Source organism: Cetorhinus maximus, chromosome 13 (assembly GCF_964194155.1).
Source record: "Cetorhinus maximus chromosome 13, sCetMax3.hap1.1, whole genome shotgun sequence".
Classification (NCBI taxonomy): domain Eukaryota; kingdom Metazoa; phylum Chordata; class Chondrichthyes; order Lamniformes; family Cetorhinidae; genus Cetorhinus; species Cetorhinus maximus.
In genome coordinates, this window is record NC_135891.1 from 2,620,944 (window position 1) to 2,638,059 (window position 17,116).

The 17,116-nt window shown below is 45.2% G+C and overlaps 1 protein-coding gene across 1 annotated transcript; it reads right to left on the reverse strand.

Annotated features, from left to right (window-relative positions):
• Positions 1-1,142: 1,142 nt before the first annotated feature.
• On the reverse strand, positions 1,143-12,147 carry LOC144688367 (large ribosomal subunit protein P1-like). Its single transcript, XM_078554837.1, has 4 exons — positions 12,129-12,147; positions 10,206-10,280; positions 4,207-4,330; positions 1,143-2,510 (listed from the first exon to the last, which is right to left on the reverse strand). The coding sequence occupies exons 2-4, from the start codon at positions 10,257-10,259 to the stop codon at positions 2,431-2,433; spliced, it is 258 nt and encodes an 85-aa protein (XP_078410963.1). The 5' UTR covers positions 10,260-10,280; positions 12,129-12,147; the 3' UTR covers positions 1,143-2,430.
• Between the last annotated feature and the right edge of the window lie 4,969 nt (positions 12,148-17,116).

The window sequence follows — 17,116 nt, forward strand, 5'->3', positions numbered from 1 at the left end:
TCTTTCTCTTTAGCTCTGAAGAAGGGTCATACAGACTCGAAACGTTAACTCTGTCTTCCTCTCCACAGATACTGTCAGACCTGCTGAGTTTTTCCAGCGATTTTTCTTTTTGATTCATATAAGGTATGTGAGGATCTATGGACTGACCCTACTGCATGTTGTCATCATCCTCTTGGAAGGTGGGGAATATGGGCATCCATTGCATCTCCATGACAGGAGCCTTATCACAGAGGGTATCTGTGCTGCCATCAGCCAGATTGGAGTCAAATGTTCATAGATGCCATGTGAAGATCTATGGTATCTCCTCATTGCATGTCGTCATCATCCTCCACAAATCCAGCAGCTATAAGAACCCCTCAAGCATACCTGCCTCGTCTGGCCAGTGTGATGGCCTCATTGCCGTCAGCCTCACCTTCAACAGCCTCCTCACCCTCATCCCTGTCGACATTCTCCTCATTGGAGGAGGCCTGCAGCTCCTGCATCTCCTCTTTTTGCAGTGCCAGGTTGTGAAGGGCACAGCAGGCGACGACGATGCGTGACAACATCTGTGGACTATATTGCAGGGCTCTACCAGATCGGTCCAGGCATGAGTGGCCTCCTGTGCACAATGACTCTACAACTTAATCTTCCCTCTCAGTTTGAGCCCTCATCACCCCTTTGCCTTGTGTCCATTGCTTTCCAATTTTCATTCCCTCCTCTCCGTGTTGTATTGGTGAAAGGTCACTAACCTGAAATGTAATCTCTATTTCCCCTTGACATAGTGCCAGATTTAAACTGTGTCTAGATTTAAATTAAATCCATGCCACACAGATTATTGGATATTTGTGGGCAGCTTTCTACAAGGTCAGCACTGAATACCATTTCTTTGTCCCTGACTGAAAAATCTGGGCCATTATTTGCTTCAGTGACTCAATTTCAAATGCTGTCTGATAATCGCTCTTGTGAGGTGCTATGGGATGCTTTACCACATAGAGGAGATATGCAAATGCAAGTTGTTGTTGAAAGGCCTGCTGAAACTAGCTGATTGACAGTCCCTCCAAACCCAGTAAACAATATTAACAACATGAAACTACTTCCCCTACCGATAAAAAATGTTACACAGGACCACTGATTTCATCTTTCACTGAGACCAAAAGCAAGACTTGTCTGAAGACATTGCGGCCTTTATTACCACACTCAGCTGTGTTACAGGATAACAAACATTTTCAACCACATCATTTGAACAACTGTTTGGACATAATTGCTACATACAGGAGGATACAAACACAATCCAAAATATTACAGTTGTTTCTTTAACCAGTGTATTGAAACTTTAGTCCATTATGTATGGAAAAAATAATTTTCACCCTTTAAAGGGGGATACTCACTATTTCATGGAATTATTTTTCAAAGGGCTCAACTCCTTGAATAGTTAACTGGGGGTGGAGGGGTGGGGATAAAGTGCAGCAAAGTTCAGCGCATGTGTTGCAAAGAGATGGTCTGTACTGGAGCTTAGTAAAATCTGGCAGCGTCTCCTGCAAAATACTTAAACTGGCAACAATGCCCTGTTAAGAAGCAAAGACAAACCACAGTGAATTTAAGTTTGTGAGTGCAACATTCAACAAAAGAACACAAAGCTCTAACATGTCATGTCTAGACTCCCTCGCTCTCTTATTGTAGGTGCAAGTCTACAGTTCAATATGATGCATAAAATAGGCATTCACAGTGCAACATTTCTAAATGGACAGACATGGACTATTTTGCAACAGCCATCTTAAATCACTATTTTAAATTAATTTAATATATTAAAAAATAAAACTATATTTAAGTTCAAGCTTAAGTTATTTATAATAAAATGGTGCAAGTTTATGCTGCAGTAATTTCTCCTACTTCCGAATAGTGCATTTCAGGGGTGAGTGTGGAGGGCTGGGGTTGCAGTGTGCTGTCTCTGCTTCCACCACCCACCTCAAAACCTGCCCCACTATCAATCTAAAATCTCCAGTGTCCCAGCCTCCAGCATCATTTCACAAGGGAGGAAGCTATTTCACTGGTTCTGAGGAAGCTGATACTAGAGAATGCAGGTCAAAAGTGCAAAGGACGCATGCAGGAACAGGAAGATACGACCCCCAAATCTCAGCGAAAAGCAACTTGGGCCAGTGTTGGTATGTAGCATGATTGCTACAGGGAGCATGCTCATTGTCCCCAGTACAGGGTCTAATCAAATGTAGGATGGGTCACAATTGGGAACCCAGACTGCCTGCTAACAAAGGGATTTGGTTAAAAGAAGCATTAAATCCAACCAAACATTGAGTTATCCAGGAAGTGATTGAATGTGTCTCCTGCCATCTTCTCCATCCATTTTGTGAGCTTTGGGTTGGCGCGGGTTCTGGGGGTCATTCTTGCTGTTGATAGGAAGCTCTTCAATAAACCTTCTTGCTCGGACTGCACAGACTAATCATCGAACAGCCCAAAGCCCATGTCTTCATCGGACTCGTCCGATTCTTCCTTAACCTCAGCTTTCTTCTCTTCAGCTGTTAGGATGAAACAGACAGTTAACTTTGGGATGAGACAGAGGGTTAACTTTAGAAGCAGTAACCAGGTTGCTGAGCCATGTTTCATACGAGCATGCAAACACCGATAGGCAAGGAGATAGGCAAGAGCAGCTGGTCCATGGTATTTGCTCCACCCTTCACGTTGGCTGCAGCTTTGTGACTAGACTCTCCCATTAACCACTTCCCATCAGACATCTGATCCCCTTGGCAAGGGCAAGAAAAACTCAGGGCCAATAAGGGACAAAATTCCTCACTGACCCCCTCAAGCCATTGAAACTAGTCCAGGAGGTCAAACGTGTAAGCCATAAAGATGCTTTGAGACTGAGATAAGGGGAAAATTCTTCAGTCAGAGGGCTGTGAATCTTTGGGATTCTATACCCCAGAGGGTTGCGGATGCTCAGTTGTTGAGTATATTTAAGACAGAGATGGATAGATTGGGAACACTAAAGAATTACAGGATATGGGGATGGTGCAGAAAAATGGAGTTGATACAGATCCACCATGATCTTATTGAACGGCACAGGCTCAAGGGGCTGAATGGCCTTTTCCAGCTCCAATTTCATATGTTCTTAAGTATGTTTTTATCTTTTGCCTGCTCTGGTCAGGAACTAGTCCAGCTTCCTCTTGAAAGCAGAGGTACAGTACCCACCAGTGCCTCCATTGCTAACTATTCTCTTTGGTCACTGGCAATGATGTTTGAACTGAGTGTCTCTGGAGTGAGCACACCAAGGGAGAGATTTTGATCTTGACTATAGTACAGTGTGTTGAAAACACAGACAGGGCCGGGACCTCATCACCATATGCTGCAGAGGGAGAAACGGTCATCCTGAGGCAGCTAGGCCGACCATAAAACAGTAGGTCTGGGGGTGACAGGGGTTTGTTTATTGAGGAGGTGGGGGAAGTAAGGGGAACCCAGTGTGGCATCAGTACCTAGTGAGACACTTCAATTCCTCCTGGTCCCTTGGAAACTGATGTCTGGGTTCCTCCTCGCCTGGGTTTCCAGCTGTAACTGGGTGGGCCCTGCCTATTGTACACCCTGCCCACTTCTGAATTAACATGGCTGGATTCTCATTTGCATTTTAAGACCGGCTTAGTGCCTGATGCTGGTGGGTGTTCCGGCTTGTGGTACTTCACAGGGAGGATTCAATGATTGGCTATTGTAAAGAAAGAACTTGCCTTTATATCGTGCCTTTTACAACTTCAGTAGGCCCTAAAGCACTTTAAAGCCAATGAAGAACTTTTCAAGTATCATCACTGTTAAAATGTCGGGAAATGCAGTAGCTAATTTGCACACACCAAGTTCCCACAAACATCATGTGGTAATGACCAAATAATCTTTTTCAGTGATGTTGGTTTGGTGATAAATATTAGACAGAGGAGAACTTTCCCACTCTCTCCAAAATAGTGCTATTGACTCTCTGACATTACAAGGCTCCTTCTGCAGTTCATTGTATTTTCTGGTCATGTCTCTGGAGTGGGACTTGAACTCGTGACTTCCTCATGTGAGAGAGGGCTACCCATTGAGCCACTGCTGTTCTCAAAGTTAACATTTCTATGCAGTAAATTAATCTAAATGTTTTCACAAATTATATTTTTTTTCAAATTATTTCATGGCATGTAGGCATTGCTGCTAAGGCCAGCATTTGTTGCCCATCCTTAATTGCCCATGACTTACCATCAGCACCTGCAGGAGCTCCCCCAGCTGCAGCTGTTCCACTAGGAGTGGAAGCACTCAGGGGTAAAGCACCCCCAGCACCAATGTTACAGATCAGGCTGCCAATGTTCACGTTGCTCAGGGCCTGTGGGTAAGATGGAAGCATAAGATTCAATTAAATCAATTCTGACCAGATGGGATTTCATCTTGAATCAAGGAGACTGCACAAGCTCGCTCACTCAGAATCCTCTGCAGCACTGCTCCATCTGACCTACAGGGAATCTGTCATTTGTTATGACCTCCAGGTACCTTTGAAGTCTTACATAAAATCTACAGCACAAGTACAAGCCATTCAGCCCAAAGGGTCCATGTTAGTGATTATGCCCCACAGGAACCTCCTCTCATCCGTCTTCATCTCACCCTTTCACTAATCCTTCAATTCCTTTCTTACTTGTACATTTATCTAGCTTCCCCCTAAATGTATCTGTTATTCACCTTAACCACTCCTTGCAGTAGTGAGTTCCACATTCTCACCATTCTCTGAGCAAAGTGGGTCCTTAATTTCCTATTGGTTTTCTTAGTTACTACCTTATACTAGTTCTCTTCTCCCTCACAAGTGGAAACATCTTCCCCATGTCTTCAAAACCTCTTCCAAAGTTGAAAAATGTCTATCAGGCTAACACCCAGCCTTCTCATTTCACAGAAAAGAACCCCAGGACTTGCTGAGTCTTGCCTGATAGTCATAAGCTCTCAGCTCTGGTATCTTGCACCTTCTTCAAAGACTTTATATCTTTTTGGAATATGGAGGCAGCAACTGTTACCCCCTCTGAACTATAAACAATTCATAAGGGAACCTCCTGAAAGATATTGGCCCAAGGAACCATCTTAGGTTTTTTAACGTGTATCCTTGGCCTCTGGGCAACATAAGTATTTGAGATGATTGACCACGCCACTTTCCTCCAATGCTTCTTCTGATGTCCAGCTCAGGTGGGCTGGCTGTGCTTGGCTCCACTCTTACCTGTCCAATTGCAGCCACAGCGTCTCCTTCAATAGCTCCTCTTTCCTGCACCCTACACATCTGGGGCCCCCTCCAGGATTTGTCCTTGGCCTGCTCTTCTACCTCATCCACATGCTGCCCTTTGGTGATATCAACTGCTGTTGCAATGAAGAAATAAGAAATTTACAAATGGGTATGGACAGGTTAGGTGAATGGGCCAATATTTGGCAGATGGAGTTTAACATGGATAAGTGTGAGGTTATCCATTTTGGTCGGAAGAATAAAAAGGCGACTTATTATTTAAATGGAGAGAAACTTCAAATGCTTCAGTGCAGATGGATCTGGGTGTCCTCGTGTATGAATCGCTGAAAGCTAGTATACAGGTACAGCAGGTAATAAGGAAGGCAAATGGAATTTTGGCATTTATTGCTAAAGGAATAGAGTATAAAAATAGGGAAGTGTTGTTGCAACTGTACAAGGCATTGGTGAAGCTGCACCTGGAGTACTGTGCACAGTTTTGGCCCCCTTACTTGAGGAAGGATGTAGTTACACTGGAGGCGGTTCAGAGGAGGTTCACTAGATTGATTCCAGAGATGTGGGGCTTGTCTTATGAGGAGAGATTGAGCAGTTTAGGCCTATACTCGCTAGAGTTTAGAAGGATGAGAGGAGATTTCATTGAGGTATAGAAGATGCTAAAGGGGATAGACCAAGTAGACATGAAGCAGGTGTTTCCCCTTGTGGGGCATTCTAGAACGAGAGGCCATAGTTTTAGGCTAAGGGGTGGTAGATTTAAATCAGAGATGAGGAGGAATCACTTTTCTCAAAGGGTTGTGAATCTGTGGAATTCACTACCTCAGAGTGCAGTGGATGCCGGGATGCTGAATAAATTTAAGGAGGAGATAGACAGGTTTTTAATTAGTAATGGGTTGAAAGGTTATGGGGAGAGGGCGGGAAATTGGAGTTGAGGCCAAAATGAGATCAGCCATGATCGTAATGAATGGCGGGGCAGGCTTGAGGGGTTGAATTGCCTACTCCCGCTCCTAGTTCTTATGTTCTTATATAGGGTCAGCTTTGATGTGAAGTAAGCAAGCATGAAGATGATCAGTAGTCGGGAAAATGCTAGAATCTACTATAAAGGATATGATAACTGAATACTTAGAAATCATGATATGATTGGGCAGGTCAACATGAATTAATGAAAGGGAAACCACCTTTGACAAACCTGTTGGGAGTTTTTTGAGAATGTAACAATCAGCATAGGAACATAGGAATATAGAAAATAGGAAGAGTAGGCCATTCAGCCTGTTGGGCCTGCTCTACCATTCAACAAATCACCGCTGATCTTCTACCTCATAAACCATTTTTCCTTACTATCCCCATTTCCATTGATATCATTAGTATCCAGAAATCTACTGGTTTCTGTCTTGAACATGCTCAATGACTGAGCTTCCATAGTCCTCTGGGATAGAGAATTCCAAAGATTCATCACCCTGAGTGAAGAAATTCCACCTCATTTCAATCTTAAATGACCTGCCCCTTATTCTGAGTCTGAGTCCCCTGGTTTTAGACTCACCAGCCAGGGGAAACATCCTATCCACATCTACCCTGTCACGCCTATAAAAACTTTGTAAGTTTCAATGAGATCACCTCTCATTCTTCAAAACTCTAGAGAATACAGGCCCAGACTCCTCAATCTCATATGACAATCCTGCTACCCCAGGGTTTAGTCTGGTGAACCTCCTTTGCACTCCCTCTATGGAAAGCAAATCCTCCCTTAGATAAGGAGGCCAAAACTGTACACAATACTCCAGGTGCGGTCTCACCAAGGCTCTATACAATTGCAGAAAGACATCTTCACTCCTGTACTCAAATCCCCTTGCGATGAAGGTCAACATATCATTTGCCTTCCTAATTGCTTGCTGCACCTGTATGCTAACTTTTAGTGCCCCATGAACAAGGACACCCAGGTCCCTTTGGACATCAACACTTCCCAACATCTCCCCATTTAAGAAATGCTCTGCCTTTCTGTTTTTTTCTACCAAAGTGGATAACTTCGCACTTATTCACATTATATTCCATCTACCATGTTCTTTCCCACTCACATAGCGTGTCCAAGACCCCTGAAAGACTCCTTGCATCCTCCTCACAAGGGGGAACTAGTGGATGTGGTGTACTTGAATTTTCAGAAGGCTTTTGAAAAGTCCCACGCAAAAGGTTAGTAAACAAAACTAGAGCACCTGGGACTGGGGTAATGTACTGGCATGGATTGAGAATTGGTTCATGGGCAAAGAACAGAGGGTAGGAATAAACAGGTCATTCTCATGTTGGTAGACTGTGACTAGTGGGGTAGAGCAGGGATCAGTGCTTGGGCCCCGGATACTCACAATCTATATCAATGATCTAGATGTGGGGACCAAATGTAATATTTCCAAGTTTGTTGATGACACAAACCTAGGTGGGGATGTGAGTTGTGAGATGGATCCAAAGAGGCTTCAAGGTGATTTAGGCAGGCTAAGTGAGTGGGAAAAACATGGCAGATGGAATATAACTTTACCCATTTTGGTTAAGAAAACGTAAATGTAGAGTATTTTTTAAATTGCGAGAGATTGGGAAGTGTTAATGTCCAAAGAGACCCTGGGTGTTCTTGATTATTAGTCATTGAAAGCTAACATGCAGGTACAACAAGCAATTAAGAAGGCAAATTGTATACTGGCTTTTAATGCAAGAGGATTTGAGTACAGGAGTAAAGCTGCAATTGTGAAGAGTGTTGGTGAGACCACACCTGGCGTATTGTGTACAGTTTTAGTCCCCTTACTTCAGGAAGGATAGACTTGCCAAAGAGACAGTGCAACAAAGGTTCACCAGACTGATTCCTGGGATGGTGGGATTGTCCTATGAGGAAAGATTGAGGAGACTGGGCCCATATTCTGTAGTTTTTGGAAGAATGAGAGGTTATATCACTGAAAAATACAAAATTCTTACAGGGCTTGACAGAGTAGATGCAGGAAAGATGTTGCCCCTGTCTGGTGGGGTCTAAAACCAGGGACACAACCTCAGAATAAGAGGTAGGCTATTTAGTACTGAGATGTGGAGGAATTTCTTCATTCAGAGGATGGTAAATCTTTGGAATTCTCTACCCCAGCGGGCTTTGGAGGCTCAATCATTGAGTATATGGAAGACAGAGATCGATCGATTTCTAGGTAGTAAAGACATCAAAGAACACGGGGATAGTGCGGAAAAATGGCATTGAGATAGAAGATCAGCCATAATCTAATTGAATGGTTGTTCAGGCTTGAGGGGCCGAATGACCTACTCCTGCTCTTATTTCCCACATACCCCATCACCTGCTCTTTTAACATCTCCACTGCCTCTGTGTGTCTTACTGCATGTTCAACAACTAGTCTGAGTTAAGCTGCAAGTTCATCCAGCTAAACATTGGGAAGATTGGAGCCATTACAAACTTTGCCACCATTTCTATGCCTCTCGCTGGCCTCTATTGCAGGTTGAAGCAGACAACCAGTGTTCTATTTGACACCAAGCTCATTACTCATTATCACCCCTCCAACAGTCAGTGTTCTCAGTAAAGACACAAACTCTCACACATGATCTCAGTACAGACTCAAATCCTCACACATGCTCTCAGTACAGACTCAAATCCTCACTTGCGCTCTTAGCAGAGACTCAAACCCTCACACACGCTCTCAGTACAGACTCAAATCCTCACACGCGCTCTTAGCAGAGACTCAAACCCTCACACACGCTCTCAGTACAAACTCAAACTCTCTCTCTCACACACTCAGTACAGACTCAAACCCTCACACACACACTCAGTACAGACTCAAATCCTCACACACACTCTCAGTACAGACTCAAATCCTCACACACACTCTCAGTACAGACTCAAATCCTCACACACACTCTCAGTACAGACTCAAATCCTCACACACACTCTCAGTACAGACTCAAATCCTCACACACACTCTCAGTACAGACTCAAACTCTCACACACACTCTCAGTACAGACTCAAACCCTCACACATGCTCTCAGTAGAAACTCAAACTCTCTCTCTCACACACTCAGTCCAGACTCAAATCATCACACATGATGTCAGTACAGACTCAAACCCTCACACATGATCTCAGTAGAGTCAAACCCTCATACACTTTCAGTACGGTCAAACCCTCGCACGCACCCTTAGTACAGACTCAAACCATCACACACACAGTAGACTCAAACCCTCACACATGATCTCAGCACAACTCAAACCCTCACACTCAGCACAGACTCAAACCCTCATATACACACACTCAGCAGATGCAAACCTGCACTCAAACCCTTACACACACAGTACAGATTCAAGCCCTCACATATGATCTCAGTACAGACTCAAAACCTCACACACGCTCTCAGTAGACTCAAACTCTCACATGTGCCCTCAGTACAGACTCAAAACCTCAGTACCAACTCAAACCCTCACACACGCTTTCAGTACAGACTTAAACCCTCACACATGCTCTCAAAACAGACTCAAACCCCTTCACACACACACTCAGTACAGACTCAAAACCTCACACACACACTCAGTAGATCCAAACCGTCACACGTGCCCTCAGTACAGACTCAAATCTTCACACACGCTTTCAGTACAGACTCAAACCCTCACACGTGTCCTCAGTACAGACTCAAGCCTTCACACATGGCCTGTCAGGTCTCAAACTTGATTCTGCTCTCAGTGTCCAGCACTAAGGTCCTCCAAAATCACCACCATGGTTTTTTTTTAAAAATGGTAATGGATTAAAAAGGGGCAGAACATTTCTTACAGATAAATTCTGTGGCAAATGATGAACTCCTCAAAATACTTTACTGACACAGTTCTTGACTTTTATCTGCAGTGAATTTAGTTGATTTGAATGGGGCTCCCTTCCCCCATGGGGGAAGTGGAGAACCCCAGCTGAGTTAGGTTTAAATGGGGCAAATCTCTACAGATTGATAAGTAAGTTAGTTAACTATTGAGTGCAATACCTTTGCAAACAAGCCTGGCCAGAAGGGCTCCACTGTAACTCCTGCCGCTTTCATCAACGCATTGAGTTTATCCTCCTGTGAAAGGAACAAGGCAAACAGATGAAGAGAAAATTGCCATCATGTTCGTAGCAGAAAACCCGAGCTTCCCAGTGCCTTGGAACCAAAGGGCACTGCATTCTACTATATCCATCTCTGTAACATTGCCCCATCTCCATCCCCAACTCAGCTGCTGTAAACCTCATCCATGTCTTTGTTACCTCCAGACTCGACTATTCCAACACATGCTGGCTGGTCTCCCGTCTTGCACCTGCCATAAACTTAAGCTCATCCAAAACTCTGCTGCTCATATCCTAACTGGCATCAAGTCCCATTCACCCATCGCCCTGGTGCTCCCAGACATATGTTGGCTCCTGGTCAGCATTCACATCTATTGCTCATCTGTTTTGAGTCTGCAGATGAGAATACAGTCCGATTCGAGTAAGGGATTGTCAGATGCAGTGGGGGATTCACAGGTCATCGTTCAATAACAGGGGCTCCTGCTGCATGTTCTTTCCTGTAATAGTGCTTTTCCATGGCAATCTGAAGATGTAGTTCTTCAAATTTCCATGCTCTGGTGTGGAGACTTTGCACCAAGTGCTTTGGTTACATTCAAGACTGTTCCCAATTGTTGAAGTCAATCTGACAGGAAATCATTGAATGGTTACAGCACAGAAGGAGGTTATTCAGCCCTCTGTCTCTGAAGGAACTATTCACCTAGTGCCACTCGCCTGTCTTTTCTTCCCAGCTCTGCAATTTTTTTCTTTTCAGATAATGATGTAATTCCCTTATGAAAATCATGATTGACTCTGCCTCTGCCCTCAGTTTCAGCCTCAGTCAATTCAATGAGTTGATTTTGGCTAGGCTGGGGGAAGGAAGGCATTGGGAGGGGGCACCAGGGAGGGGAGGGGAGTGGGGAGCAGCGGGGGAAGAGAATGAGTCAGAATGAAAGGGAGAAAGAAAGGGAGAGGGAGGGCAAGAGACAGGGAAAGGGATAGCAAGAAGCAGCGAGAGAGAGAGAGAGAGAGAGGGAGAGAAAACAATCAGCATTTCTATTCCGGAATCAGAACTTTCAACAGAGAAGGAAACAGATCCCAGCAAACTCTCTCTTCTAGGAAATCTAATTTCAGCAGATAAAGTTTAAAAATTGCAATCCTGCTTAACCAATTTCTTCAAAGTATATCAGATGTTGGGAAAACCAGGCAGCAAAATAATTGTCAGAGATTGGGGAACAGGATTGACAGAAACAACAAGTCCTATGGTATTTTAAAGTTTTGTTTTGCTAGCACGTTCATGTTTTGATAAGTAGTTTCTAGACTAACTCCCTATGTAACATGTTTTTTGATAATTGTTAATTCAAAATGGATCACAGTCTATTAGTCCCAGCTTCTGTTTCTGAGCAATTCGAACCTGGAATGGCTTTTAATGCAGACTTGGCACTTCTCCTGCAAGAGGAAGATCAGGGCCAGGGGAGAGTAAGAAAGAGTCACTCTCCAGCAGCTCATCTGCGCCTTCCAGTGGTCGATCCAAAGCAGAACGAGGAGCAGGTTAACTCTTAACTGCCCTCCGAAGCACTCTGGCAGATCATTACAAATAAGGACAAAACACACCATCATCTTCTCTGGTACAGGGAATATACGGAGCAGCAGTGAGGACATACGAACATACGAATTAGGAGCAGGAGTAGGCCACTCGGCCCCTTGAGCCTGCTCTGCCATTCAATAAGATCACGGCTGGTCTGACTGTAACCTCAGCCCCACATTTCTGCCTAGCCCCCGATAACCTCTCACCCCCTTGATTACCAGGAACCTATCTACCTCTGCCTTAAAAATATTCAAAGATTCTGCTTCCGCCGCCTTTTTGAGCAAGAGAGTTCCAAAGACTTACCACCCTCACAGAAAAAATTTCTCCTCATCTCTGTCTTAAATAGGCAACACCTTATTTTTAAACAGTTAACTCTGGTTCTAGATTCTCCCACAAGAGGAAACATCCTTTGCACATCCACCCTGTCAACAATCAATATTATTAATCAGCATACTAGAAGAACATATAAACTGGCCGGGGTTTCCACTCCTGGGACTGCATTTTACATGCTCCCGACGGGCATGTTTTCGGCAGTGGGGTGGGTGGATGGGTGGGGCATGTAAAATAGGGCAGGTGCCCACCCCACCACCTTCCTACCCATCCCCGAATTCACCCCCCCCCCCCATCATACAGGGGGTGGCGTCAAATTTGGCAGCACAACTGCAATATTTAAATAAGCAACTAAAGGTAAATTAGGCTTGTTACCAAGCCAAGTGACCCTGATAATATACTGCCCACGCCATAAAATATTAGCGTGGGCAGTCGGGTGGAGGTGGGCAGCTGACTTTTAAAACAAATTCTTCAAAGGGCAGGAAGGAAAGGGGGGGGGGTTCTATATTTGGGGGCTGCCCTTTGCAGATCGGGGCGAGGGGGGGTGGGTGGGTGGGGAGGAAGGGGGGAGGCCTCCCTAAAACAGAATCCCCACTTTCGTCCTACCCACCTGCTGCCTTAAATCTACCACCTCCACACGCACCCCACCACCCCATCCTCCCAACCCCCTCAAACCCTCCCTGCCCGAGACCCTGAATTTACCTGTCTCCGTGCATCCGTGCGCCTCCATTTGCTTTCCCGTTGGCATCCTGACTGCGCCCACTAACGTGCTCTTGGCATTGTTGGGACCGATGGAGCAGCCGGCCAATTCGATTGGCTGGCAGCTCCTGAGGGTGGGACTTCCTCCCCAATGAGGGGTGGGAAAATGTGAGGTTATGCACTTTGGCAGGAAGAATAGAGGAGCTGAACATTATTTAAATGTTGAAAGACTGCAGAAAGCTACAGCACAGAGGGTTTTGGGAGTCCTTGTACAGAATCGCAAAAAGCTAACATACAAGTTCAGCAGGTAATAGGGAAGGCAAGTGGAATGTTGGCCTTAATTTCAAAGGGAATGGAGTATAAAAATAAGGAAGTCTTGCTAAAACTACACAAGACACTAGTTAGACCACACCTAGAATAATGTGAATAGTTTTGGTCCCCTTATCTAAGGAAAGATATACTGGCATTGGAGGCAGTCCAGAGAAGGTCACTAGGTTGATCCTGGGCATGGAGAGATTTTCTTATGAGGAGAGGTTGAGTAGGTTGGGCCTGCACTCATTGGAGTTTAGAAGAATGAGAGGCGACCTTATGGAAACATATAAGGTTCTTAGGGGGCTTGACAGGGTAGATGCTGAGAGGTTGTTTCCCTTTGTGGGGGAGTCTAGGACCAGAGGACATAATCTCAGAGTAAGGGGCTGCCCATTTAATACAGAGATGAGGAGGAATTTCTTCTCTCTGAGGGTAGTGAATCTGTGGAATTCTTTACCGCAGAGGGCTGTCGAGGCTGGGTCGTTAAGTATATTCAAGGCTGAGATAGACAGATTTTTAATCAGTAAGGGAATCAAGGGTAATGGGGAAAAGGCAGGAAAGTGGAGTTGAGGATTATCAGATCAGCCATGATCTCATTGAATGGCGGAGCAAGCTTGGTGGGCTGAATGGCCTACTTCTGCTCCTATGTCTTATGTTCTGAGTCCCACGGGCTGCCCAGTTAGATGTCCCAGAGTGCTTTACGGCTGCGGGGCATTGAGCGGGTCAGCTCCATGCCGACCGCTTCCGGGGGGATGAGCTGTTGTTTCCACACACAACCCCCCCACTGCACCGCCGGCCGCTCCTGTACTATCCTGTCCCCAATCTCTGTGCAGTAACTCGTGATAGAAAACCGACAAATGTGGAAAATAGGTAACGACAGAATTGGAGCTGGCTGTGAGGTTTTCCAAAGTCAAACAGTTCACCAGTTTCCTCTTATACCTAATTTTGTTACAGAGCATCATACACTTAGAAACAGTAATCTAAACACATATTAAGCAAATTCTTCAAACCTGCATTGATAATCCAATGGCATAGACTGCCATCCAGTGGGGTGAATCATGGGAGAGAGATGAATAACAGAAAGTTAAGTGGAATACAAACAGAAAATGCTCAGCTGGTCTGGCAGCATCTGTGGAAAGAGGAAAACAGAGTCCATGTTTCAGGTCGATGACCTTTCATGAGAACAGGTTATAGATCTGAAGTGTTAACTCTTGAGTCTCTCTCCATAGATGCTATCAGACCAGAATATTTCCAACATTTTCGGTTTTTATTTCACAGAGCGGCTGCAAGACTGGGAAATCTGGGAAGAGTGTCCTGCAGTCAGTATCGCGGTGAAGCAGTCTGGGAAGAGTGTCCTGCAGTCAGCATCGCGGTGAAGCAGTCTGGGAAGAGTGTCCTGCAGTCAGTTCTTGTTGAAAATAAGAAGAGTGACATCATAAGACAGCACGAGAGAGCAGCGGAGAGATCAGAACCAGCGTGGGTGTGGGGCAGCTTCAAAAAGTGATGTCAGCACAAAGGTGAGAGCTGATTGGTGAGTAGAGGTGTTTTTCTCCAGTTTAAAATAGATTAAGCTAAGGAAAGGTAAGCGCTCTAGTTTTTATTTAAAATACATAAATAATTTAACTTTTTTTTTACTGTTCTTAACTTAAAGGGTTTTTTTTCAACTAGAGGCATAGCAGGGCAGCTCAGTCCTGTGTTATGTACCGCCTGCAACATGTGGGAAGTCCTAGACGCTCCTTGCGCTCTGACCGACCACGTGTGCAGCAAGTGCCACCAACTGCAGCTACTTGAGCCCCGAGTTTCGGAGTTTGAGCGGCAGCTGGAGGCTCTGAGGTGCATCCGCGAGGCTGAGTGTTTCATGGATAGCACGTTTTTAGACGTGGTCACCCACAGCTTACGGAAGTGCAGACTGAGAGGGAATGGGTGACCATCAGTCAGAAGAAAGGTGTCAGGCAGGTAGTCAGGAAATCCCCAGGGTGCATCTCGCTCAAGAACTGTTTTTCTGTGTTGGAAAATGGTGAGACAGTTCCTCTGGGGAGTGCAGCCACGCTCATGGCACTGTGAGTGGCTCAGCTGCACAGGGAGGGGGAGGAAAAATAAAGGAACAGCAATTGTGGTAGGAGACTCAATAGTGAGGGGAACAGACAGGTTTGCCCAGTCTATGTGTAAATTAAAGTCACCCATGATCACTGTAGCACCCTTGTTACATGCATCTCTAATTTCCCTTTTAATGCCATCCCCTACCTTATCATTACTGTTTGGAGGCTACAGACAACTCCCACTAATGTTTTCTGCCCCTTGATGCTTCTTAGCTCCACCCAGACTGACTCTACATCTAGATTTTCTGAGCCAATACCCTCTCTCGTTATCGCACTGATTTCATCCTTAACTAACAACACTACCCCACCTCCTTTTCCTTTCTGCCTGTCTGCCCTAGATATCGAGTACCCTTGGATATTCAGTTCCCAGCCTTGGTCACTTTGCAGCCATGTCTCTGTAATCGCAATCATATCGTAGCCGTTTACATCTGTTTGCGCTGTTAATTCATCTACCTTATTGCGAATGCTCCGTGCATTCAGATACAGTGCCTTTAGACTTGTCTTTTTAACATTGTTACACATCTTTTTTTGTACTATGGCCCTATTTGCTGCAAGCCCTTGTTTCCTCTGCCTTCCACTTTTACTTTTCTGTCTTTCATTCCTATCTTTGTTTCCCTCTCTTTTGTCTCACCACACAGGTTCCCATCCCTCTGCCACTCTAGTTTAAACCCTCCCCCACAGTACCTGTGAATACCCCTGCAAGGATATTGGTCCCAGGCCCGCTGGGGTGCAGCCCATCCAGCTGGTACAGATCCCATCTTCCCCAGAATCAGTCCCAATGCTTCAGGAATCTAAATCCCTCCCTCCCCATACCATCTCTCCAGTCATGCATTCATCTGGTCTATTCTCCTATTCCTGATCTCATTAGCACGTGGCATTGGGAGTAATCCTGAGATTACTAACTTTGAGGTCCTGCTTTTTAATTTATTTCCTAGCTCCCTATATTCTGCTTGCAGGACCTCATCCCTCTTACCTTTGTCGTTGGCACCAATATGGACCACAATCTCTGGCTGTTCACCCTTCCCCTTCAGAATGTATTAGAGTCATAGAGGTCTACAGCACAGAAAAAGGCCCTGCGGCCCATCGAGCCTGCACCAGTCAAACAAGTACCTAACTATTCTAATCCCATTGTCCAGCACTAGGCCCATAGCCTTGTATGCCATGGCATCGCAAGTGCATATCCAAATACTTCTTAAATGTTATGAAGGTTTTCTGCCTCTACCACCCTTTCAGGTAGTGAGTTCCAGATTCCCACCACCCTCTGGGTGAAAAAATCTTCCTCACATCCCCTCTAAACCTCCTGCCTCTTACCTTAAATCTATGCCCCCTGGTTATTGATCCCTCCACCAAGGGGAAATGTTCCTTCCTGTCTACCCTATCTATGCTCCCCATAATTTTATACACCTCAAACATGTCCCCTCTCAATCTCCTCTGCTCCAGGGAAAATAACCCCAGTCTATCCAACCTCTCCTCATAACTAAAACTCTCCAGGCAGCATCCTGGCAAAAACAGGCAACATCCTGGCAAATCTCATCTGCACTCTCTCTAGTGCAATTACATCCTTCCTATAATGCTGCCTATATGTTCCAGCATAACCTCCCTGCTCTTATATTCTATGCCTCGGCTAATAAAGGCAAGTATCCCATATGCCTTCTTAACCACCTTATCTACCTGTCCCGCTACCTTAAGGGACCGGTGGACATGCACACCAAGGTCCCACTGATCCTCGGTACTTCCTAGGGTCCTACCATTCATCGTGTATTTCCTTGCCTTGTTTGTCCTGCGCAAGTGCATCACCTCACACTTATCCGGATTAAATTCCATTTGCCACTGATCAGCCCATTTGACCAGCCC

Excerpts from the sequence above, each read along its gene's own strand:
- LOC144688367 (XM_078554837.1), bottom strand. The coding sequence starts at position 10,259 with ATGAAAGCGGCAGGAGTTACAGTGGAGCCCTTCTGGCCAGGCTTGTTT. Across the intron at positions 4,331-10,205 it reads GGCCAGGCTTGTTTGCAAAG|GCCCTGAGCAACGTGAACAT; the intron begins GTATTGCACTCA and ends TCTTACCCACAG. Across the intron at positions 2,511-4,206 it reads AGCTCCTGCAGGTGCTGATG|CTGAAGAGAAGAAAGCTGAG; the intron begins GTAAGTCATGGG and ends TCATCCTAACAG.